Source organism: Sorex araneus, chromosome 1 (assembly GCF_027595985.1).
Source record: "Sorex araneus isolate mSorAra2 chromosome 1, mSorAra2.pri, whole genome shotgun sequence".
Classification (NCBI taxonomy): domain Eukaryota; kingdom Metazoa; phylum Chordata; class Mammalia; order Eulipotyphla; family Soricidae; genus Sorex; species Sorex araneus.
In genome coordinates, this window is record NC_073302.1 from 191,353,133 (window position 1) to 191,380,035 (window position 26,903).

The 26,903-nt window shown below is 40.6% G+C and overlaps 2 protein-coding genes across 2 annotated transcripts in view; one reads left to right on the forward strand and one right to left on the reverse strand.

Annotated features, from left to right (window-relative positions):
* LOC101552690 (sulfotransferase 1C1) overlaps nucleotides 1–26,686 on the forward strand; it is a 64,233-nt gene extending 37,547 nt beyond the window's left edge. Inside the window, exons 3-7 of the mRNA XM_055143430.1 lie at nucleotides 8,705–8,802; nucleotides 22,996–23,122; nucleotides 24,127–24,221; nucleotides 26,043–26,223; nucleotides 26,426–26,686. Coding sequence (XP_054999405.1) covers nucleotides 8,705–8,802; nucleotides 22,996–23,122; nucleotides 24,127–24,221; nucleotides 26,043–26,223; nucleotides 26,426–26,538 — 614 coding nt within the window. The 3' untranslated portion in view covers nucleotides 26,539–26,686. The remainder of the gene's footprint in view (nucleotides 1–8,704; nucleotides 8,803–22,995; nucleotides 23,123–24,126; nucleotides 24,222–26,042; nucleotides 26,224–26,425) is intronic.
* On the reverse strand, nucleotides 18,723–19,238 carry LOC101538768 (signal recognition particle 9 kDa protein). The gene has a single exon (XM_055143435.1). The coding sequence runs from the start codon at nucleotides 19,203–19,205 to the stop codon at nucleotides 18,945–18,947; it is 261 nt and encodes an 86-aa protein (XP_054999410.1). The 5' UTR covers nucleotides 19,206–19,238; the 3' UTR covers nucleotides 18,723–18,944.
* Nucleotides 26,687–26,903: the final 217 nt, after the last annotated feature.

Here is a 26,903-nt window from a genome sequence, read left to right on the forward strand (position 1 = left end):
AGCTGCATAGCATTCCATTGTATAGAGGTACCAAAGTTTCCTTAACCAGTCATCTGTTTTCGGGCACTCGGGTTTTTTTCCAGATTCTGGCTATCTACTACTGGAAGTACTTGCAATTGCTGTTAGGCAAGAAAAAGATATTAAGGGCATCCAGCTAGGAAATGAAGAAATCAAACTCTCACTATTCGCAGATGATATGATACTATATCTAGAGAAGCCTAAAGCCTCTACCAAGAAACTCTTACAAACAATAGACTTGTACAGTAAAATTGCAGGCTATAAAATCAATACTCAAAAGCCCATGGCCTTCCTATACGCAAACAATGAGACAGAGGAAAGGGACATGAAAAAAGCAATCCCGTTCACAATCGTGCCTCAGAAAATCAAGTACCTCTGAATCAGCTTAACTAAGGAAGTAAAGGACTTCTACAAAGAAAACTATAAAACGCTACCCCACTAAATAAAAAAGGACATGAGGAAATGGAAACATGTCCTCTGGTCATGGATAGGGAGAATAAACATTGTCAAAATGTTGATTCTTTTGTCCCGAAAGCATTATACGGATTCAACACGATCCCTATAAGGATACCCATGAAATTCTTCAAAGAAATGGATTAAGCAATCCTGAAATTCATATGGAACAACAAATGCCTACGGATAGCTGAAACAATTCTTGGGAAAAAGACGATGGGAGGCATCACCCTCCCCAACCTTAAACTTTACTACAAAGCGGTAACAATTAAAACAGCATGGTACCGGAACAAAGGCAGAGCTGCAGACCAATGGAACAGGGTGGAATATCCATACACACAACCCCAAATGTAGACAGCACACTTTGATAGATCATAAGAAGGTCAATGTATGTTCACAAAATAAGTGTGGCATTCTCTTACCGCGTGCATTCGGTGGTCAGGCCGCTTTCCCACCCTGGATGATGTTGGTGATTGGATGAAAGAAGGAGAAAATGGGGGTCAGGCTGATTGGTGATCAATTACCACTTATTCCAATCTAGTCTTCCGCTGCCTCCTTCCAGTCTCATTCATTGCTCATATTCCTCCTCCTCCAGCCCACTCCCAAAGCCCAGTTATAGAGAACCAAGGATTGGGGGCAGCAACTACACCTAGGTAATGTAGCACAATGAATGTATGAAAGCCCTTCCTTCTGTGGAAGCTCTTGTAAGACAAAGATCTCATCCTGCTAGGAAATCTGCTCAAGGGTGGAAATTCATCTATTTAAACAGTCACCTTAAATTTACTTTTTAATAATCTTTCTAGTCACTCTCTATGAACACAGTAGGAGATATATTAAGCTTAAAGGGTGACTCTCCTGGGAACATCTCACTATAGATCCCAGACTACAGTCCTCAGGCCAGATTAGTCCTTCCTAACCCTAGCAGGGTCCCTGTCCAGTCACTTTTCTTTGGGTCATGACAGAATTTTTCCATGACCTGCTCTTAGTTTATTATACATTTTATAGCACTTAGCCTAGTCCGGTTTCAATGCCAGGGTAGCTTACCACTTGCCCTGCGTCCATCCACTCCCTTCATCAGGACCCTGCTTCTGGGATGCTAGGAACTAAGGGCAACTGAGGCTTAAGTTGAGTAAATATGACAGATTCCCAGGAGTAAATATTATCCCGAGCCAGTTAATTCCCAAGCTATAAAAGCATAGAATTAACTGTCTTCCTATGTCTATACAAAAAAGACAGGGGCTGGAGTGATAGCACAGCGGACAGGGTGTTTGCTTTGCACGCGGCTGACCCGGGTTTGATTCCCAGCATCCCATATGGTCCTCTGAGCACTGCCAGGAGTACTTCCTGAGTGCAGAGCCAGGAATAACCCCTGTGCATCACCGGGTGTGACCCAAAAAGCAAAAAAAAAAAAAAAGACATTGCTTTAAAGTAAACTATGCAAAGGACATAAGGGAAAGAGAAAAGCTAACATTTCACTTACAAATTCAAATCCAGAGATCTCTGAAGAATTTGACTTTACAAGTCACAGTTTCTGGTTAGGGGAAATGAGTGATTAGCAAATAGGGAAAGTAGAGCAAAGGAGAAGTTAAAGACGAACATGGAGGAAATGGGAGTGCTTGGGAGCATTGTGAGGATATTACTCAGTAAACCTAAGCTCCTTGTGGTGGAGGAGAAAGGTCGAAGGAATGTTTAGAACTATAATCCAACTGGTCAGTAATTCCCTGCTTAATGTCATATTGATAAAATAATACCACTAAGTATGAAGTTTTAGGAAGACTTGGAAGAGATAGTATTTAGGGACAGGCACTCAAGGTGAAGGTTAAGGGAGGACCATTTGTCACAAGGATCACTGGCCTTGGAGTGGCAGGAGAAGCAACTGCAGGCTGTTTGAGCATACAAAGTAGATGATGAGGGAGCAATAATATGGAGTTTAGTTTAGCTAAACTCTCAAACAAATGAAAGAAGTACTTAGAATTTCTCCAGGAAACAATAAAGCACATTTTTAAAAAATTTTAAAACTTTTAATGAATCACCATGAGATACAGTTACAGACTTACACACTTCCGTGCTTACATTTTAGTCATACAATGATCGAGTACCCATCCTTCCACCAGTGCCCATTCTCCACCACCAATTTTTCCAGTATCCCTCCCACCACCCCGCCACAACTCCCCCTGCCCCGCCTCTGTGTCAGGCGCATTCCCTTTCACTCTCTCTCTCTGCTTTAGGGTGTTGTGATCTGCAATGCATGTGTTAAGTGGCCATCATGTCTGGTCTATAGTCTACTTTCAGCACACAGCTCCCATCCCGAGCAGGTCCTCCAAGCATCCTTTACTTGGTCATCCCTTCTCTAAGCTGCATTTTCCCCCAACGTGTGAGGCCGGTTTCCAAGCCTTGGAGCAATCCTCCTGGTCCTTATCTCTACTATCCTTGGGTGTTAGTTTCCTATTTTGTTACTTTATATCCCACAAACTAGTGCAGTCTTCCTATGTCTGTCCCTCTCTTCTTACTCATTTCACTTAGCATGATGCTCTTCATGTCGATTCACTTATATGCAAATTTCATGACTTCATTTTCTCAGGTTGGAGCAATAGCGCAGTGGGTAGGGTGTTTGCGTTGCATGCGGCTGACCCAGGTTCGATTCCTCCGCCCTCTTGGAGAGCCCGGCAAGCTACCGAGAGTATCTTGCCCGCATGGCAGAGCCTGGCAAGCTACCACTGGCATATTTGATATGCCAAAAACAGTAACAACAAGTCTCACAATGGAGACATAATACTGGTGCCAGCTCAAGCAAATCTGTGAGCAACGGGATGACAGTGATGGTGACAGTGACAATTTTTCTAACAGCTGCATAGTATTCTATTGTGTAGATGTACCGGAGTTTCTTTAGCCAGTCATCTGTTCTCGGGCACTTGGGTTTTTTCCAGATTCTGGCAATTGTAAGCAGTCAATAAAGCACATTTTCTGATAGTTAAATGGCATATTACAACTTGCTTTGCCAAAGTTCAACTTCTCTAAGTATTTGCTTTGTTGCTCCATTCATGTATCAGCAAATTGCTTGATTTCATCTTCTCTTGCAGCTAGTGGTATTTCATTTTGTGTGTGTGTGTGTGTGTGTCTGTGTGTATTTCACAGTTTCCTTTTGTTGTTGTTGCTATTGTTATTGGGCCACACCTGGTAATGCTAGGAGTTACCCCTGACTCTGCACTCAGGAATTATTTCTGTCAGAGTTATAGGGGAGGCACCTGAGGGGCTGGGGGTCAAACCCCAACCATACTTGCAAGCCATTCATTACTCACTCTACTATTGCTCCCACATATTTAGTTGACTTTTGAAGAGAATTTTTATGTTTAAAGGTTTTCTTTTATTTGCCTTTTCTTATTTTTATGGTAGCTTTATAATAATGAGATCTATCTTTAAGTTTTTTTTTTATTTTATGTGTATAACTCCTAGATTGAAAGCAATCTCTTCTGCCAATTATGCCCTCTGTTTTGTAGTTTTGTTTATGGATTGTATTGGTGGTTAGTGGAGGCGGAGGAATGTTCTGTTTTTCTTTCAGTTCCCCCACTTTATTTAAATATTAGTGTTTACAAAGATCATAATACAGTGTTTCAGGTATTCAGTGTTCCAACACTAATTCCACCTCCAGTGTGACCTTCCCTCCATCAATGTCTCCAGTCCCCCCATCACTCCAACAAGCCTGCCCCCTAAGCAGGCACAAAATAATTTGTCTTATATTGCTTGTTACAACAAAATGACTAATGGAATCATCAATAATTCAGTAGAAGAAAATTTATGAAAAATGTTATATCACAGAGTGGGGACATAAAAGTCATTATCTGAGAGTTTTCTAAGATGTTTGTTGCTAATTTAGCCCTCTGTGTTACTATTTTTATTTATTGAGCTTAATTGACTTTTGTGTTATTTTCCTGTCTAATTTGGAGTGCTCGTAGGAGGTTGTTTTGTGGAATTTGGAGAGATTGCTTGGCCAGGATCTGCAGAATTGGGTGGATAATTTTCAGAGGCTTGGCTTGGCTTGCATCTCTTCCAGGGTTAGTCATGAAGCTGTATGACTAGGCCATTGTTTACATGGTGGTAGCTGTGGACTGTGGATATTGCTCCTGGTACTTCTGGCAGTACAGGGGCTGGGGGGACACTGCCTTCTATAATAAGCCCCAGAGTTTTCATAAGAAAACTGGTAAACCTGGAAGTTTTGTCAGCATGGTGTCTGGCAGAAATTAGTTTTGAAGCAGTGAAGTTGGTTGTTTGCATGGCAGCAGCTGTGGGGTGTGTGGTGTGGGGGCAGCTACCAGGGCTTTGGCAGAGTTGGGACCTCACTTGCCTCCTCCCCACAGATTAAGTCTGAAGGCCAGTGTACCTGTGAATTTAGTTGAGAAGCTGTGAAGCTGTGCTGTGGGATGTGGGCCAGATGTCTCTCTGGTCAGCCCTTTGAGAATTCTGAGAACTTGTTTGGAAGTTCTAGCAGGGGAGCGCAGCTACTCGTATACCCTTGACCGAAGACTGGTCTGTCTATATTCGGGGGAGGCCGTCCTCTTCGACCGAGCGCATAGCTTTGGGAGGGACGCACATGGAGCGGTGAGGGAGGAAGAGGACACCTGCCTAGCCAGCCAGATCAACCGAATCAACCCTGGCCATCAATGGGGTGACAGATGTCGCAGCCAGATCGCCCTCGCATCCACTTTGAGGATTCTGGGAGGAGGCAAACAGGTTGCTCTTAGCGGGCAGATTCTTAGTGCGGGTCACCTTCTGGTTTTGCTGCCATAGGTGGCAGCAATCCGAGTGTTTCCGCACCAGGAGTTCACTTTAAAAAAAAACTTTTCTGAAAAGAAAAGTTCCTGGTTGAGGATGTTGACAAAGTTTATGTTTGCGGCAGCAGCAGCTTGCCTGGAGGTCACCCAATTGCCTTAAAGTTTAAAATTGCATTTTAATTTTGGCCTTTCTTCAGCTGAGGCAGTGAGGGAGGCCGCATTAGCTGCCTCTCTTTAATACTCTCTCACATACTTCTTTACCCTTCACAACCAGATCTTCAGGGAGAGCCTCATTCTGTACAGATAATGATGAAAAACTGTAATTCTCTAAGGTAATTACTTTTACTTTATTTACAAGACCATTCCCTATGGTTGGTGCTGTAAGTGGCCAAATCCCAACCTATCTTGGGGCATCTTGGTATCTTAACATTTTGTGTTGGACTACTCTGTTCAGGGAGGATTTTTCATATGATTTATCTAACTTTGCTTGACCGCTCTACAGTTTTTTTTTTTTTTGCTTTTTGGGTCACTCCTGGCGATGCACAGGGGTCACTCCTGGCTCTTTACTCAGGAATTCCCCCTGGCAGTTCTGAGGGGACCATATGGATGCTGGGAATTGAACCCAGGTCAGCCGCGTGCAAGGCAAACGCCCTACCTGCTGTGCTATTGCTCCAGCCCCTCTCTACAGTTTTTAAAAAGTCTCTTAAGACTCATCTTTATGGCTCTCCATATTTTCAAACTAACTGATTTATAATGCCAGAGTCATGTTTATTATTATTATTTTAAAATGTTATTTTATTTTTATAAAGTTGTTCACAATATTTGATTACATCTAATATTCAAACACCAATCCTTCCACCATTACACCTTCCTACCACCATATTTCGGATGTTTCCATCCCGAATCCCAAACCCTGCCCCCAAAGCAGAACTAAAATAATTTATTTTGTATTGCTTGTTGTGAGTAATCCACTAAAAATGATCTGTAAAAGGTTTTTTAGAGGAAAGTATGTGAAGATAGTTGTATTTCATCCAGGAACAATTAAGCCCTTCTCTAAGAGATTAGTAACATGTTGTTAAAGGTTGTATGCTTATATGTGTATATATAGATATATCTGTAAAAATATATTTCCCCCTAAGATTAGTTGCCTTCTACTTTAAAACTTATGTGTGTGTGCTACTTTTGGAATATTGGTGGTATAAAGTATGAGATGTCCAGGAATAGTTTCATATCTGGGTGAGGCCTGTCTGAGTGTGTGGAGAGTTGCCATGAGCATGGTGGTGATTGAGTTCTGGAGGTTTTCATTTGCTGGGGCTTGCTCTGTTGGGGCAGGTGAAGTCCCTTCCAGGGTGCCCAAATATCTGGAGGCATAATCATGGTGTATACATGGTCTGTGCTTTTTCCCTAGAGATTTATTGTTGGGTCTCTTAAGTCATGTTTATTAACTCAAATAAATTATTTGACCACTATAAGGCTCAAATTTTTTAAAAAAATAAATTTATTTATTGAATCACTGTGAGAACAGTTACAAAGCTTTCATGTTTAAGTCTTGGTCATACAATGATCAAACACCCATTCTTTCACCAGTGCACATTTTCCACCACCAAAACCCCCAGTATACCCTCCCCCCCATCTCATCCCTATCCCTACCTGTGTGGCAGATAATTTCTCTCTCTCTACTTTGATTACATTCAATATCTCAACACCAGTCCCACCATTATTATTTGGAATTTTCCCTGAACACTCAGACCTGCCAAAAAGGCAACAATAGACAATTTGTTTTCTATTGCTGATTATGAATAGCATATGATAACATGTGGCCACGAGAGTGGCCACACAATTTTGGAATTCTAAAAGATTAATAATTAGGGCTGGAGAGATTTCTGCCAAGAGCTGCTCAGTTCTGAGATTCCGAGATTTGTTTGTATGTCTCTGGGATCATGACCATTAAGGAGCTTAATAAGTAGCCGAAGGGGCCGTTTGTGGGCAGCATCTGGGGGTCTCATCGGGGTGGGGGAGGAGAAGGACTGATTCCTCCTCTATCTTTCGAGGCCCGGTGTGTTTCGTCACTGCTGGCCCCTACCTGGATTGTCCAATGAGCTCTGGAAGATGGTGGCTGCTGAGCTCCCTGGGGAAGAGATAAAGGGACAACACCTTTTCCCATCTGGGTTGGTCCAGTGCAGGTGGAAGACTCAATTTTTTATATGAAAACATATTCCAACAGAACAAATTCTGGTATATGACTATTGTCTGTTTTTGTTTTGAAAACTAACGTTAAAAGACAGAATGTAGTGGGTGGAGCCTGCAGTAGGTAGGGCACTAGCTTCATACATGGCCAACCAGACTTGATTCCAAACACAAAGTATGGTTCCCTGTGCCCTGTCATAAGTGATCGCAGAGTGTAGAACTGGGAGAAATCTCCAAGCACAACTGGATGTGTCCTCACCCCCCCGCCGGAAAAAAAGCCCCAAATATTTTTAATTTGTGCCAAAGCCATATGTGTTAGGGAACTGACATTTCCAAGTGCCTGAGAGCCCCTCCTGTTGAAGTACCAGGCAATGCCAGGGACCAACCCAGGGGCCCCTGCAAAGGATATGCTCTAGAACTTGGAGCTATTTCCCATCCTAACAAACAATTTATTTTAGTTTAGTTTTTGAGGGGACACATTCAGCAGTGCTCAGGACTTACTCCTGGCCCTGTGTTCAGAGATTAGTCCTGGCAGGGCTTGTGGACCATAGTGGTGCCAGGAATTGACCCCAGGTTAGCTACAAGCAAGGCAAATGCCCTACCTGCTGTACCATGGTTTTGTTCCGGGACAGACGTTATTTAAAGCTTTTGGGGCCACCGAACGAGTCCAATAAATTTTCTTTTTTTAGAGATATGTCAGCTGTTTCCTAGCTGCATATATCTGTTCTAATTTTAGTAATTAAAACATTAGCCCCAAATGCAAAATGTTCAGGCACTTGCTGAGGTCATAGTTATCACCAATCTCAAATCTCTCCCAGTATCTTTACCTATTCACAACTTAAACCCTCTATCCAACAATTAAAGAAAACAATGTTGCAATAGTCATTTTTAATAGTCATTAGTGCTTTCTTCTGGCAGAAAAAAATTGGTAAAATTATCATCAGAAGGAAAACAATGACATGTGCAATTATTATTTTAAGCAAAGAATCGATTATTTGAAAATCTGATTCAATATGTTTTTTTTCTCTTTGGGTTACACCCAGCCATGCTCAGGGGTTACTCCTGGCTCTGCACTGAGGAATTACTTCTGGAAGTGCTTGGAGAACCATATGGGATGCCGGAGATTGAACCCGGGTCGGCTGTGTGCAAGGCAAATGCCCTATCTGCTGTCCTCTTGCTCCAGCCCCAGATTCCATATGTATAACCAAAAAACAATGTTGAATCCATGTAACTGATGAGAAGTGGATTCAGATAAATGGTGTGTCCTTATTTCCCAGGTCTGGATTTGGCCAACAAAATGTCTTCTCCTAGAACTCTGAAGACTCATCTGCCAGTTCAGATGCTCCCACCTTCATTTTGGAAAGAAAATTCAAAGGTGAGAGTAAACTTTTCCAACTCAGTTTTTATCACTGTATCACTGTCATCCTATTGCTCATCGATTTGCTCAAGCGGGCACCAGTAACATCTCCATTGTGAAACTTGTTGTTACTGTTTTTGGCATATTGAATACGCCATGGGAAGCTTGCCAGGCTCTGCTGTGCAGGTGAGATACTCTCGGTAGCTTGCCAGGCTCTCCGAGAGGGACAGAGGAATCAAACCCAGGTCGGCTGTGTGCAAAACAAATGCCCTACCCGCTGTGCTAACACTCCAGCCCAGTTTTGGCTAAGATCAGTGTACTTTTTATCACTATGGTTAAAAATTTATATCTACATGGAAGTAATAAAATATAATTGGAGAGAAAAAACCAGTGGAGGTATGAGATAAGTGAGGTAAATAAGATTACCTCCCCTTGAGAAAGGGACCCTTCTTCACTGCTGGTGGGAATGCCGACTGGTTCAGCCCTTCTGGAAAACAATTTGGACGATTCTCAAAAAATTAGATATTGAATTCCCATTTGACCCAGCAATACCACTGCTGGGAATATATCCCAGAGAGGCAAAAAAATACAATCGAAAAACATCTGCACATGTATGTTCATCGCAGCACTGTTTACAATAGCCAGAATCTGGAAAAAACCCGAATGCCCCAGAACGGATGACTGGTTGAGGAAACTTTGGTACATCTATACAATGGAATACTATGCAGCTGTTAGAAAAAAGGAGGTCAAGAATTTTGTAGTTAAGTGGATGGGCATGAAAAGTTTCATGCTGAGTGAAATGAGTCAGAAAGAGAGAGACAGACATAGAAAGATTGCACTCATCTATGGTATATAGAATAACAGAGTGGGAGACTAACACCCAAGAACTGTAGAAATAAGTACCAGGAGGTTGACTCCATGGCTTCGAGGCTGGCCTCACGTTCCGGGGAAAGGTCAACTCAGAGAAGCGATCACCAACTACATTGTAGTCGAAGGCCATGTGGGGGAAGGGAGTTGCGGGCTGAATGTGGGCTAGAGACTGAGCACAGCGGCCACTCAACACCTTTATTGCAAACCACAACAGCTAATTAGAGAGAGAGAACAGAAGGGAATGCCCTGCCACAGTGGCAGGGTGGGGTGGGGGGAGATGGGATTGGGGAGGATGGGAGGGAGGCTGGGTTTACTGGTGGTGGAGAATGGGCACTGGTGAAGGCATGGGTTCCCGAACTTTGTATGAGGGAAGTATAAGCACAAAAGTGTATAAATCTGTAACTGTACCCTCACGGTGATTCTCTAATTAAATATAAATAAATTTAAAAAAAAAAAGAAAAAAAAGAAAAAAAATAAATAAATAAAACCTAAAAAAAAAAAAAAAGATTACCTCCCCTTTCCCTCAAATGTATATATTTTACTATTATAGATTCACTTTTTCTTCAATTTATTGTTTTTGGGTACACACTAGAAGGTTTTCAAATAAATTTATTCTGATTGGCTATATTCAAAGAGAATAATGATCAATGAGACAATGCTTGCATTTTTCTGAAAAATACTAGTATTTTTGCTTGACTCATCCAAGAAGAAAATGTCAAAGCTGAATTTAAAGTGAAAGGATATTTGTTAGGGAAAATCTGAGAGAAGAAGCATGGTACAAAAGATGGGCATATGGGAGAGGGAACCAAAATGATTAAATGAAGTCATGAGTACACTCTTTCTATGAACACACCCCATCAGCAAAATTCATGGAGGAATGCACTGAGTGTAGACCCTGACAGGATTTCCTGCAGAGAGCCCCACTAGATATAGATATCTAGGCACCTCTCCGGGACTGGAGAGAATATGAAAGTGGACAGAAAACAGCAATGAAGCTAAAAGGGGGAGCTTGGGTAGTGGTGGACTGCTGGGGAAAAGGAGGACCAGGCCAGGGACAGATTACATAGATAACCTGAAAGAAAATTTTGCAGTGAGAAGACAGTGAAAAAGCACATAGGTTTGCCAGAGGAGTGTCCTAAGGTGGCAAATATAGCACAGTACAAGCAGACTTTATTCCCAGGAAATATGACTGGAAGATACTGAGACAGTGAGTATTCCCACTGCCACCATTCTAGAGATGAGCCACTCACCACTTAAAGATAAGCAGTTAAGAAAAGAAGATTCTAGAAGACTGAACTGCATGTGTATAGCCTGAATTACTGCCTTCTTAAACTAACCTCTCATGTAGGGTTCTCTGTTTGCTGAACCAGAGCAGTGTACTGGGTTTAGTTCACAAACACTCAAACTTGCTCACTCACCCCCTCCCAGTCTACTAGGTTCTTTGTGAGCTAAATAAGATTAGTCCACCAGGTCAGTGGGTGCTCAGACAAATTTTCTACTCAGCTCAGTCTTGCATAGTGTGTGCCAAGCCAAACCTGCACCCTGGACGTCTGAGTACATAGTCACACTTGTTTATTTATTTTTTGGTTTTTGGTCCACACTTGGTGATGCTTAGGTGGCTTTGTATTCAAGACATTCCTGGAAGTGCTCAGAGGAACATCTGGGTTGCTGGGAATCACAGGCAAACACCTCACACACTGTATTATCTCTCTGGCTCCAACAGAGTCACGCTTATTGACTCAACTCGTCTACCTCGGATTTTCTAGAGCCAGCACACAGACTTGCATCAGCCCTATGGAGTATGGAATTATGGGCATCATTCCAGCAAATTAGATAATAGAGATCACAGATCTGCCATTCAAATTCATCCAACATTTTAACTCTGCTTGGGAATATTTCTAATCTGAATCCCAGCTCCCCAACACCGAACAAAGTTGGTTCAGTTATTCTTGGTCATGAACAAGCCTACCTCTTATGGATGCTGATGCTTAGGTCCTTCACAACTAGGAAAATGGTTGTGGGAAATTCAGTGTACAAGGCATAAAGTTTTCAAACTCAATACAGATGTGTCACAGGTCAGTAGAAACTGTGGTACTGTGTATCTTCTACATCTATTTAGGTGTAACAGATATATGGGAAGGCACATGGATTAGTCTATCTGGCAGCAACAAATGTTCACTCCAAGTTGGTGATTAGAAAATGCTAGTATATCACCCAGAACTGTGGCTCCACAATTGCAAGGAACTGACAAATTTAACCCCTTGGACCTGCTCCCTGCACCCTGCTCCCAAGTACCTACCAGGAACAGTTCAATGAACTGTGGTGACTGGATACTTATAACCATATTTCCTGTTTGCTCCTCAGGTTGACTAGACTGTGACACAGTATGTTTAAAGACTACAACAGTGAACACTGGTCCAGAGCTCAGGCCATTTAGACCTCAGAGTTACAGCAGCTAGAGGGTGCTTGTGACCACAAATCCCCAGTAGCCACACTAAACCAGAGCAATGGGTAGCAGTGTGATCCTGTGAAAGTGATCCAGAGATCATTTGCTTCACTCATAGTAAACACCACTCCACCCAAAGTTCTCATGTAGCATTAAGTACAGTGACAAATGAAGGAATTCAGACAATGGATGAGGAAAAAAGCCCATGGATGTCCTTATATATATCAAAACTTTGTAAACTCTCTGAGGAAAACTTCAAGGCAATGATATGCTTCATGTTTTAAATGTTGATCCCAATACTAAAATTGTTTTAATTAAGCCACATCTCTGGTGTAAGTCACCAGTGGTATGTACTAGTGTGCATGTGCTAATGAAATGAAAAACATCAATGGTAGGTAACTATCAAAAATCTTGAAAGTTTTATGAAAAAATTAAATATAAAAGAAGACATGAAAGAATTACATTATAGTAGCTGAATTAAAAAATACGTTAGATTAAGAGAAACAAACTGCCTCAGAGTAATACCAGAAGAAGAGGAGAAGAAGAGGGGGAAATAATTTTGGTAGTATAAATAATAGCTAATAACTTGCCCAATATGAGGAGTGGCCCCTAAACCAAATCAAACTAAACAAAATACAATACCAAACTTCAGATATTGATACATTATCCTTAAATTGGTCTACCCTTACAGGGTACAGAACTTTTAGCGCAAACTCCTAGAACTTTTGTCTTCCATTTTCACAAATTATTTGTTTTGACATTTCCAAATATAAAGGCTATAAATACAGTAGAAATTATGTTTTTGTTGATATTAGTTTCATTAATGGGTCTTGAAATCAATGATATATAACATACTAATCAAATATCAACTTAAAATTGGCAGTAATCTGCAAATTATAGTTGTATAACTAGCTAATAATGGTCAAGTGTGTTCGGCTGAGCTGCTCTTTCCTCATTATAATGCTCAAACACACAATGTAAGTAAGCAAATTAAAATTTCTTTAAAAATTGAATCACTGTAAGTTACAAAGTTATTCATGATTAAGTTTCAGGCACAAAATCTCTCAACACCAATCCTTTCACCAGTGTCCACTTCCTTCCATCTTGCCTCAATGGCTGTCCCCCTTTTTTGTTTCTCTTTCTTTTTCCATTTTAGACATTGTGGTTGACAACACTACAGCTTTTTTCCATGTTTCCATGATTCTTCAATCTCTTTACTTTCCCCTTTTCCTATTTCCAGACAATTGAGTAGGTTTCCATTCAACAAATACTAGTACATTCCTGATTAAGTTCCACAGCTTAAGATAGGAAGGGTATTCCAGCTTATGTAGGTGGGCCTCAGATCCTTATAAGAAGGGAGCAAAGTGGTCAGAATAGTACAGTCGGTAAGGAACTTACCATGCATGTGGCTGATCAGGGTTTGATCTCTGGCATCCCATATGGTTCTCAGAGCACCACCAGGAGTAATTTCTGAGTGTAGAGTCAGGAGTAAGCCCATCTATTGTAGGGCACTTGGGTTGTTTTTAGATCTTACAATTAACATTGATGTGCAAATATATCTATGTGTGTATGTGGTATTGTACTGGAAATCAAATCCAGGATCTCATAATGAGACCAAAATGTCTTTTTTTTTTAATTGAATCACCATGTGGAAAGTTACAAAGTTCTCAGGCTTATGTCTCAGTTATACAATATTCAAACACCCATCCCTTCACCAGTGCCCATATTCCACCACCAAAAACCCCAGTATACCTCGCCCCCTCCCCCTCAACTGCGTAACTGATGAATTTCACTTCATTTTCTCTTTACCTTGATTACATTCCATATTTCAACACAAAACTCACTATTGTTGTTGGAGTTTCCCCCCAAGAAAGACAGCCCTACTACCAAGGAAGCATTTGATAATTAGTTTTCCATTGCTAGAATGAAGAGATATGTAGTCCCACTGCTCCAAGTACATAGCTCTTTTTTTTCCCTTTCCCTTTTTTTTTCTCATCCCACTTCCCACGCCTCATAATATGGTGGACGCCACGCCGCATTTCTCCCCAAAAATGGGAAACAATCGGGAAAAAGGGATATTTCCTCTTCTCGGCTGGCGTGGGGCTATGGCTTAGTTCACAGTCTAGAGAAATGGCTGCTACTTTGATTATCTTCAATATTTCAACAAAAAACTCACTGTTATTGTTTGGAGTTTCCCCCCAAAGTCAGACCTGCTAAAAAGGAACCATTTCACATTGCTGACAATTAAGAGATGTTAAGTCGCGTGGTTTTGGAATTCTGTATAAAGTCCAGGGAAAATTCTGCCAGAAATTGCATAGCCCAGTTCACAGTCCCAGTGCATTCCTGTAAGAAGCTGCTTTGGGTGCGAACATGGGTTAGAAGACCTCTGGAATCAAAGTCTTTAGGAGCAGAGCGTCCATTTCATGCTCAGCAGCTCCGGATTTATCTGGGCTGAGGGCGTGCCGTTAATGCCCACTTTCCATGATTGCCTTTGAGCCACCAACTATAAAAACTGTATACCTCTGGGTTAGGAGTCTTAGAAGGTGCCTTTCGCCACTTGATATTGCTGCCATTTTCCATGCAGAAAAACCGGGTGGAGAGAAAAGATCCATCCCCGGGTAGCGCGGAGTTGTAGCCCAGCTCACAGTCCCAGAGCATTGCTGTAGGAAGCGGCTCTAGATGCCAAAATGGGTTAGAAGATCTCTGGAATCAAAGTCTTTAGGAGCAGAGGGTCCCAAAACTGTCTTTTTGAATTAATATTTATATGTTCTTGAGATTGAAGCCAAGGAGTAGAATTGATAGAAAATATGTGTCTGTATTTAATCTTTTGAGAAGTGTCCATACTGTTTTCAATAGAGGCTAGATAGCTGTAAATCTATCAACAGTAACTAGTTGTTCCTTTTCAGCTCATGACTCTGGTACTGGTAGTTTCTGACACTCTATCAGAGCTTATTCCTGGATCTGTACTCAGGGGTCACTCCTGGTTGGGCTTGGGGGACCATATGGACTGCTGAGAATTGGACCCAGGTTGACTGCATGCAAGGCAAGCACCTTACCAGATGTATTTTCAGCTAATATTTATGGATTTTTTGAAATGATTCATACTCGCTGGTATAAAGGGATATCTCATTGTGATTTTCATTTACACTTCTATACATGAATAGTGATGATGAACATTTTGTCACTGATAGAAACCTTTAGTCTCCAGGAATATCATGTTGAGTGGGTTGTAGTATTTAGCATGCAATCAGGAATCTTATGGCAAAATATGTGATGTTCCTAATTAAATATGTTAAACCACAGGTATAATTTGGTATTTTGCCTGGGAAAATTGGAGTAGTCATCTGTAAGACTGAAAAGTGATTCATGTTTAAATATTTGAGTCTAATATTTTTCTAGAGTTTTTTTCCTAATAACATGATGATTTTATTTATTTTTTAAATTAATTTACTTTTTAATTAGTGAATCACCGTGAGGGTACAGTTACAGATTTATACATTTTTGTGCTCCTGTTACCCTCATACAAAGTTCGAGAACCCATCCCTTCACCAGTGCCCATTCTCTACCACAAATAAACCCAGCATCCCTCCTTTCCCCCAATCCCATCTCCCCCCACCCTAACCTGCCACTGTGGCAGGGTATTCCCTTTTGTTCTCTCTCTCTAATTAGGTGTTGTGGTTTGCAATAAGGGTGTTGAGTGGCCATTGTGTTCAGTCTCCAGTCTACATTCAGCACGTATCACCCTTCCCTCACGTGGCCTCCAACCACATTTTACTCGGTGTTCCCCTCTCTATCTGAGCTGCCCTCTCCCCAGACTGTGAGGCCAGCTTCCAAGCCATGGAGTCAACCCCCTGGTACTTATTTCTACTATTCTTGGGTGTTAGTCTCCTACTCTGTTATTCTATATTCCACAGATGAGTGCAACTTTCTATGTCTGTCTCTCTCTTTCTGACTCATTTCACTTACCATGATACTTTCCATGCTGATCCACTTATATGTAAAGTTCATGACCTCATTTTTTCTAACAGCTGCATAGTATTCCATTGCATAGATGTACCAAAGTTTCTTTAACCAGTCATCTGTTCTAGGGCACTCGGGTTTTTTCCAGATTCTGGCTATTGTAAACAGTGCTTCGATGAACATATAAGTACAGATGTCATTTCGACTATACTTTTTTGCTTCTCTGGGATATATTCCCAGCAGTGGTATTGCTGGGTCAAATGGGAGCTTAATTTCTAATTTTTTGAGAATCGTCCATATTGTTTTCCGAAAGGGCTGAACCAGTCGGCATTCCCACCAGCAGTATAGAAGGGTCCCTTTCTCCCCACATCCTCTCCAACAGTGGTTGCTTTTGTTCTTTTGTATGTGTGCCAGTCTCTGTGGTGTGAGGTGGTATCTCATGGTTATTTTGATCTGCATCTTCCCGATGATTAGTGATGTAGAGCACCTTTTCATGTGCCTTTTGGCCATTCGTATCTCTTCCTTGAAAAAGTTTCTGTTCATTTCTTCGCCCCATTTTCTGATGGGGTTGGATGTTTTCTTCTCGTAGAGTTCAACCAGTGCTTTATATACACTTGATATCAATCCCTTATCTGATGGGTATTGGGTAAATATCCTTTCCCATTCTGTAGGTTGTCTTTGTATTCTGGTCACTGTATCTTTTGCGGTGCAGAAGCTTTTTAGATTAATGTAGTCCTATTTGTTTATCTCTGTTTCCGCTTGGTTGGCCAGTTGCATGTCATCTTTGAAGATTCCTTTATCTTCAATTCCGTGGAGGGTTTTGCCGACCTTGTCTTCAATGTACCTTATGGTTTGTGGTCTGATGTTGAGGTCTTTAATCCATTTTGATCTGACTTTTGTGCATGGTATCAGGTCGAAGTCTAAGCCCATTCTTTTGCATGTGGTTGTCCAGTTGTGCCAGCACCATTTGTTAAAGAGGCTTTCCTTGCTCCACTTCACATCTCTTGCTCCCTTATCAAAGATTAGATGATCATACATTTGGGGTTGTGTGTAGGGATATTCCACCCTGTTCCATTGGTCTGCAGCTCTGCCTTTGTTCCAGTACCATGCTGTTTTAATTGTTACCGCTTTGCAGTAAAGTTTGAGGTTGGGGAGGATGATGCCTCCCATCATCTTTTTCCCAAGAATTGTTTTAGCTATCCGTGGGCATTTGTTGTTCCATATGAATTTTAGGATTGTTTGATCCATTTCTTTGAAGAATGCCATGGGTATCCTTATAGGGATTGTGTTGAATCTGTATAATGCTTTGAGGAGTATTGTCATTTTGACAATATTGATTCTCCCTATCCATGAGCAGGGATGTTTCCATTTCCTCATGTCCTCTTTTATTTCATGGAGTAGCATTTTATCGTTTTCTTTGTAGATGTCTTTTACTTCCTTGGTTAAGCTGATTTTGAGGTACTTGATTTTCTGGGGCACAATTGTGAATGGGATTGCTTTTTTCATGTCCCTCTCCTCTGCCTCATTGTTTGCGTATAGGAAGGCCATGGATTTTTGGGTATTGATTTTGTAGCCTGCAACTGTACTATATAAATCTATTGTTTCTAAGAGTTTCTTAGTAGAGGCTTTGGGCTTCTCTAGATATAGTATCATATCATCTGCGAATAGTGAGAGTTTGATTTCTTCCTTTCCTGTCTGGATGCCCTTAATCTCTTTTTTTTTGTCTAACAGCTATCGCAAGTACTTCCAGTACTATATTGAAGAGAAGCAGTGAGAGTGGGCATCCTTGTCTTGTGCCTGATTTTAGAGAAAAGGCCCTTAGTTTTTCCCCATTGAGCATAATGCTTGCTGAAGACTTATGGTAGATGGCTTTGAGGAAAGTTTCTCCAAAACCCATTTTGGTGAGGGTTTTCATCATGAACGGATGTTGGATCTTTTTTTGCTCTAATAAAAATATTTTAATGTAAGAATCAACATGTAAATATGACATTTATTTGGTGAAATTCAGCTAACAAACAGGAGAAAAATACAGTCTAGTGAAAATAATGGAAAACATAACATTGTGACAGTCATGCTTAACCCCGGGGTTAAGTACAGAATGGAGGGATCAGAGGTATGCAAAGGTCAAACAATTCAAATGATCCTGAGCCCTTCTGAGACACCATAGACAGGACATATATGGCAAATATTTCTGTAGTATTGTGGCTTCGGTCAACCAGCGCATCATTCTATTCATGCATTTAAAATGACTACAGCTGTTTTTGAGGACTGAAAACTAGATTCCAAGTAAGTCTCTGTTCAACAAATCCCTCATATTCAAAAATATAGTTTAAATTTGAAAGTTTTAAAGCATACTTCTCTTCATAATTTTTATAGAGGTTACACCACTATATGTAGCTGTTACATAGTTAATTTCAGTTAATTGTTTTATATTTGTTGGTCATTATCAATATAAATTTTTTGCTTTCAAAATATTAATTCAGTCAAAATAAAATTTAAATTCTCTAATGCATATAGAACTGGCTTTTCCTGATACCCAATTTTCAAATTACTAATACAAATTTACCAGAGAAACAATTATAATTTTGCCCAACATTAAGTAATCAGCAACAAGCTTCGGAACTAGAACAAGAAAAGCATCTTCGGAACTAGAACAAGATGCTTTTCTTGTTCTAGTTCCAAAAATAAATAAAGGCTTTCTTGCTGAAAGCATTTACATTCTTAGCTCTCTAAAGTAAACATTTTTTAAAAGGCCTCCCAAAAGCTATTTCTAGGCTTTTGAATAGCTCACTTAGTTACATAACGTATTTTCTGTCCCAGCACTTTCTCAAATTCAAAAAGATATTTATTTCCTAAGAACGTGGCAGTCTTCATTTCAAACCGTTCAGTCCGTTTCCATGGCAACACTGCGGGATTCCATGGCTACCATAAGCTTCATTAGTTGACTGTGGAATTTCTTAATCTTCTTTACATCTTGAGCTTGGTCTGTTTTATACACCAAACAAACTAAATCATCTGTTACTTTCATACACAAACTCCCATCAGAGTGCCTATATTTGAGAACCACACGGGCCTTCATCGGGCCTGAGAGGTAGAGCTTCTCCACCGTGCGACTGAACTCCTCCCACGTCTGGTACTGCGGCATGATGGTGAGCAGCAGGACGGGAGTGGGTGGCAAGGCGGGACCCCGAGCGCTACGACTCGGCCCACCTGCCTCCCTACCACCTGCAGCCACCTACCGCTGCCAGGATTCGGATGTTGGATCTTGTCAAATGCTTCCTATGCATCTATTGATATGATCATATGGTTTTTATCTTTACTTTTGTTGATATGATGGATTATGTTGATTGATTTCCGGATGTTAAACCATCCTTGCATCCCTGGGATGAATCCCCCTTGGTCATGGTGTATGATCTTTTTGATGAGTTGTTGGATCCTATTTGCTAACATTTTGTTGAGGATCTTCACATCGGTGTTCATCAGGGATATTGGTCTATAATTTTCCTTTTTAGTGGTGTCTTTGTTTGATTTTGGTATTAGGGAGGTGTGTGCTTCATAGAAACTGTTTGGGAGAGTTCCTGTGTTTTCAATTTCCTGGAAAAGCTTGAGGAGAACTGGCAACAGGTCTTCTTTAAATGTTTGGAAGAATTCACCAGTGAATACATCTGGACCTGGGCTTTTGTTTTTGGGGAGATTTTTGATTACAGTTTCAATTTCTTAATATTAATGGATCTATTCAGGTATTCCAAGTCTTCTTTATTCAGTCTTAGGAGATTGTAGGAATCAATGAATTCATCCATTTCTTTTAGGTTCTCTTGTTTTGGGGCGTATAGACTTTCAAAGTAGTCTCTGACGATCTTTTGAATCTCATTGGTTTCTGTTGTGATGTCTCCCTTTTCATTTCTGATTCGGTTTATTAGGTTTCTCTCTCTCTCTTTCTTTGTGAGTCTTGCTAGTGGTTTATCAATCTTATTTATTTTCTCAAAGAACCAGCTCTTGGTTTCATTGGTCTTTCGGATTTTTTTTTAGTTTCGATGTCATTAATTTCTGCTCTAATTTTTATTATTTCTTTCCTTCGGTCTGGTTTGGGTTCCTTTTTCTGGTCCTTTTCTAAGGTCTTGAGCCGTGAAGTCAAGCTATCTATGTGGGCGCTTCCTTCCTTCCTGAGGAATGCTCGGACAGCTATAAAGTTTCCCCTTAACACAGCTTTAGCTGCATCCCATAGGTTTTGGTAGCTTGTGTCTTCGTTCTCATTTGTTTTGAGGTATCTCTTTATTTCTTCCTTGATTTCCTTCCTCACCCACTTATTGTTCAACACTGAGCTGTTTAATTCCCAGGTGTTTGATTTGGTTCTCCGTGTCTGTGTGTGGTTAGCTTCTATCTTCAGAGCATCGTGGTCTGAAAAGATGGTTGATACAATTTCTATTTTTCCGATTCTATTGAGGTATTTTCTGGGGCCCAGTACATGGTCTATTTTGGAAAATGTTCCGTGTGCACTGGAAAAGAATGTGTATTCTTTCTTTTTGGGGTGTACAGCCCTGTATAGGTCTATTAGGCCTCTCTCTTCAATTTCTTCTTTCAGGGTCAGTGTTTCCTTGCTGAGTTTTGTTCCTGTCGATCTATGCAGAGGTGATAAGGCAGTATTGAAGTCTCAGACTACTATTGTGCTGTTAGTGATGTCTTCTTTAAAGTCCGTTAGGAGTTGTTTTAAATATTTAGCCAGTCGTTCATTAGGTGCATATACGTTTAAGAGTGTGATTTCCTCCTGTTGTACATATCCCTTGATAAATAGAAAATGACTTTCACTGTCCCCTTCTAATCTTTTTCAACCTGAAATCTATATTGTCGGATACTAGGATGGCCACTCCAGCTTTTTAAAGGGAGTTGTTTGCTTGCAGTGTTGTTTTCCATCCTTTGACTTTTAGTCTGTGTTTACTCTGATTGTTCAGGTTTGTTTCTTGCAGGCAACAGAATGTTGGGTTTAATTTCTGGATCCATTTTGCCACTCTGTGTCTCTTGATAGATGCATTTAGGCCGTTGACATTGAGAGAGATTATTGTGATGGGGTTTTGTATCATCTTTCTGTGGGGTTTTTTGTTCTTATGGGGCTCCTCCTTTTCTTGCAATAGCCCCTTTAGACCTTCTTTTAAGTTTGGTTTTGAGTCTATGAAGTTCCTGAGCTGTTGTTTATCCGAGAAATAGTGTATGGTTCCTTTGAGTTTGAGTGAGAGTTTAGTCGGATAAAGTATTCTTGGTGAGGCATTCATTTTGTTGAGTTTTTTTCACTATGTCCCACCATTGTCTTCAGGCTCGGAGGGTTTCCTCTGACAGGTCTGCTGTAAATCTGAGGGGTGCTCCTTTGTATGTGATTTCCTTCTTTGACCTTGCTGCTTGCAGAATTGTGTCTCTGTCCATAGCATCCGTCATTCTGACTATAATATGCCTTGGAGTCTTTTTATTTGGGTCTCTTTTTGCTGGTACTGTTTGGACTCCTTGGATCTGGATGCTGGCCTTCTCCAGTTCTGGGAATTTTTTAGCAATGATGTCTTTGACTGTGTTTTTTTCATTGGGATTACTTCCCTGTGGTTCTGGTACTCCAATGATTCTTATGTTGTTCCTCTTGAAGTCATCCACAAGAGCTCTGATTCTCTCTATAGCCATTTTGAGTTGTTTTGCCATTATTTGTTGTTATCTGTAAGATTTCTGCAGCTCATCTTCAAGGTCGCTGATTCTGTCTTCAGCTGTAGTCATTCTACTGTTGAGGGCATCTACTGAGATTTTTAATTCATCTACTGATTCCTTTATTTGTGTGACTCCTGTTCGTAGCTTTGAAATTTCTTCTCTCATTTCTTCCTGCATTTTTTTGGTAGACCGTTCCAGTTCTTCCTTCATCTCCTCCCTTAATTTGTTGGATGTCTGTTCCATGGTTGCTTGGAGTAGGTCGACTCTCCTCAAGATTTCCTCTCTGAATTCTTTATCTGAGAGGTCGTAGATGTGAGTAGCCCCTGTTGATGTTTCTGGAATCTTTTCTTCTCCCTCTCTCGTGGAGGGGATTTTCTCTGCTTCTTCATATTGTTATGGAAGTACAGAGTTGGAACTTTGTAGTTGTTTATTCCTATTCCTTCTTGCTGTGGGAAGGGAGGGGCTCTGGTTGTGCTATTGCTGATGGCAGCCTTGTTCCTATTCTAGAGTTCTTCCTTATACTCAGGCGCTTTTCCTGATTGATGTGAGGCCTCTATTGAAGGCTTAAGGCTATATTCTCTTTATGAAGGTTTTGCCAAGCTTCTCTTATTCACTGATAGTTTTTATAAAGTTAAACTAAGGTAACGGGCTATTTTGCATAAGTGATTGAGATGGCTAAAGTGATTTTCAAAGAAAAAGACTATACCTGGTGCTGGAGCAATAACACAGCAGGTATGGCGTTTGCCTTGCACGAGGCCGACCTGGGTTCAATTCCCAGCATCCCATATGGTCCCCTGAGCACCGCCAGGAATTATTCCTGAGCACAGAGCCAGGAGTTATCCCTGTGCATTGCCAGGTGTGACCCAAAAAACAAAACAAAACAAGAAAAAGACTATACCTATTATGCTAAGGTAAAAAATAATAACTGTGGTTGCATTAGTGGCCGCCGCTCCTGCAGGAGGCCATGCCCCTTTTGAGACCACGCTCCCTGAGATACAGGCCACGCACCCAGTCTCTTCTTGGCTGGGTCTCGGGATGCAGGAGATAGGGCCGGTATTAGGTAGCTAGGCGGGGACGCGGGGTCGCGGGACTCAGGGCGGGGTGGCTGCTGGTCGACCGAGGCCCAGGCAGTCGCGTGGGACCGGGAGGTGGGGGACCCCGGGAGGCGTGGCTGAGGAGTCAACAGTTAAACTTAACTGAACGTCTTTCTGTTTTATTTTCTATGCCTTACTTCACTTGTTGACTTATTTAAGATTATATATGTGGCTAGAAATGCCAAGGACTGTCTGGTGTCATACTACCATTTCTCAAGAATGAACAAAATGGTGCCTGATCCTGGCACATGGGAGGAATATGTTGAGACATTCAAAGCTGGTAAAGGTAAGTGAAAGAAAATTGTGGGTTTGTGTCCCCTTATTGAAAATCCTAACAAAGTAGGACATTTTTATTGAATGATTTTTTGAATGAGTTCTTTTCTCATTAAAGTCCTGGGAGATTGTAGATGATGGCACACTGAAAATTAGTAATTTAAAAAATATTTAACAGATTATTTAGGAAGCTGAGGAAAGAGTTTAAAGAAGCCAATAGGTAACAGACAATATCCCTAGGAGAACCCCAACATGGAGTTATTTCACCTTGAGACAGAAAGACCCTTCCTGTACAGTAATTGAGGTCTTCATAAGTGTAAACATCAATGAATGTAGACAGGTGTTTTTATTCAGATAAATAGCATACTTGCCTTTTATCCCCTTACAAAAGTCTGCCAGTTTATTGGTGCCAGAGAATGAAGGAGACTGCTGACACAATCTATAGATGTCAGCCTGGCGAGGCAGAAGAAGATATAATGTGTTTGGCAGTGTTAACAAGATACACAGAACATACCTTTTCTGCTCATTCACCATCACAAAGAGTAAAGGTGTCCAGACATATATAATAACTTCCTTACAGAATCAGTCTGTTAGGAAACAATTGCTTAACGTTGGCTGGTCCTGGTGTACTGATGCAAGGGTGATTGTAGAGATATGAATCTCTTGTCACTAGACAGTATTTGATGCGCAATGGTTAAAATATGAACTTAGGGGTCAAAATATTTTTATTACCCCCAAAATATTAAAAAGTCCCTATAAGAAAGAATTCTTTTCTGAACACAAGTAAATGGTAGAACACAAACATGTGTGAAACCCTGGGTTCACATCCTGCTTCCATATGCTCCCCAAGTGCTGGAGGGAGTGGCCCCCGTAAAAGGAGCAACATAAACAACAAAGAATCCTACCTAGGTCTTTCTCTTCTGGTTATGCTTACTCAATGTTCTCTTTTTTTTTGAGACATTCATGCTTATTTTTTAAATTTCAAGTTGATATTGATACCCCTTTCCTTTCTCTTAGTGCTGTGGGGTTCCTGGTATGACCACGTAAAGGGATGGTGGGGTGTCAAAGACCAACACCGCATACTCTATCTGTTCTATGAAGACATGAAGGAGGTGAGATTCAGGGCCTTCAAGATGATCATGGAATGCATGGTCAAAGAACATGTACAGGGCACGAGGTTCAATACCCAGCACCACATACTCTTCTTAGTACCATGAGGCTTAACCCCAGAACAGCTGGGGAGTCTCCTGAGAAAGGATGTGAGTAATAATGCAGTCTCCATCATACACCCCAACATTTTTCAGTCTATGAAGCCCAGTTGAATCCTGGCATGTGAGCTAACCCAATAAAGAGTCTGCAATGCTACCCCTCATTTCCTGAGACCATTACTCACACAGTTTTATCTTCATATGCTCTATTTCATTGTTTTTTTCTATTTTATTTGCATCAGTTTACAATTATAAAAGATTTAAAAATAGTTCCTTCTCTTTCTCCATCTCTAAGATGCTAAACTAAGCCACAAAAGAACCAAGCCAAATTCAGAATAAATAAAATAAAACCATATTTTTTGCACAGAACCAACAAGACTGTAAGCAGGAAATGCAAACTACAATAACTAAATTAATAAGGGCACCTGTCATAAAAGCAAGCTGGGGTTTGGAGGGAATCTTTCAACACTGGTGGTGAGAAGTTCACACTGGTGCCGGGGTTGGTTTTGGAATATTGTTTGCCTGGACCTCTATTATGAAAAGCTTGTTTTGGGGCCACATTGGCAGTACTCAGGGCTTACTTTGCTATAAACTCAGGATTCACACCTGGGGAGCTCAGAGCACCATATGGGATCTGGGGATTGAACCCTGGTTGACCAAAAGGCAAGCATCCTACTTGCTGTAGTATCATTCTGGCCCCATCTTAATAAAGTACAGTGAATATACTTACAATTCTGGGCCAGACAGATAGCTCAATGAGTTGAAAGCATGTTATTCATGCTGTTTCATTCCCACAGTATTACCTTTTGCCCTGAGCACTGCAAGGAGTGATTCCTGACTACAGAGTTTGGAGCAACCTCGAGTTCCATTTAGGAGTGGCCCAAGAAACAAACAAAATTTACATATATGTAAATTCGTATTTACATTGCCTTGAGGGGCCGGAGCGATAGCACGCGGCCGACCCGGGTTCGATCCCCGGCATCCCATATGGTCCCCCAAGCACTGCCAGGAGCAATTCCTGAGTGCAAAGCCAGGAGTAACCCCTGAGCAGGGCTGGGTGTGACCCCCCCCAAAAAATACATTGCCTTGAAATCTCTTTCACTCATCCTCATTAACTTTTGTTAAACTCATAGATTCTGCCACCTCATAGAACAAATATAGTTATAGGTGCTTCAACAGAAATATTTTTTATATATCACTGTATCACTGTCATCGATTTGCTCAAGTGGGCACCAGTAGCATCTCCATTGTGAGACTTGTTGTTACTGTTTTTGGCATATCAAATACGCCATGGGGAGCTTGTCAGGCTCTGCCGTGAGGGTTTATATATATATATATTTATATATATAAACCCTCAGGTATATATATATAAAATCAGGTATATATATATATATAATCAGGTATATATATATATATATATACCTGATTTATCTCTATCTCTATAGTTGTTCCTTCAAATAAAAATCATTTATACTTTTTCATTATGAGAAGCATGCACTTCTGGGATAGGTACTCTAGTTTTTGTAATTGTATTCCCCAATTAAAAGGTAATCCTTTTAAGGACAAGTACATATCCTGTTTGTGTTGTGGCAGTATTGGAACGTTGCTGAATGTATTTGAATTTATATATTAACTTCTTCACAGAGTTTTGGTAACTTGTCAAGATGGTCATCCCTCCTGAATAAATCTAATATTATTTGTTTGGTATAACTGTTCTACATATAGGACCCAAAGCGAGAAATTCAGAAGATAGTGAAGTTCCTGGAGAAAGACATTTCAGAGGAAGTACTTAATAAAATCATCTATCATACATCTTTTGATATTATGAAGCAAAATCCAATGGCCAATTATACCACTTTGCCTACCAGCATCATGGACCATTCCATCTCCCCTTTTATGAGAAAAGGTACATAGAATTTACACTGAATGTTGAATTGGACTTTGTGATCTCATTATTTGCCTAGACTTTCCAGTATGTTTCATTAGTTATTCATGGTAGCAATACTACTCCATAACTTTTAAGAAGAAAGCTATCTTTTTTTAAAAATCCCGTTCTTGTGCCGACACTGTATGACTGTTGTGAACAATGACACTTTGCCTTGTTTTAGGGATGCCAGGGGACTGGAAGAACTATTTTACTGTGGCACAGAATGAAGATTTTGACAAGGACTACCAGAAGAAGATGGCAGGAAGCACCTTGACCTTCCGCACAGAGATCTGAGAGTTACTGGAGACAGGCACGACTTCTTTACTAGGATTTAGACATTTGAGCCTAATGATCATTGATACTTAAAACAAAACTTAAAATACTCTCTTGATACTGAGATTTTGAAAGCTCTCTAATTATAATGTTACTATAACATACTTCATCAAAATATAATCAAACCCTGGGTAGAAGTTTCAAATAAATTTTTTAATGTTCAATATAGAGGTATTGATCATCTTTTCTTAGTAGATTGGAAGAAATATGCTTTAAAATAGAATTTAAAGATGAATTTATCATCACAGTTGAAGATTATATCCAAATCTTTGAGATAATAGGAGATAAAGATAAAAATGGAGAAGGGAATCTATTGGACTCTGACT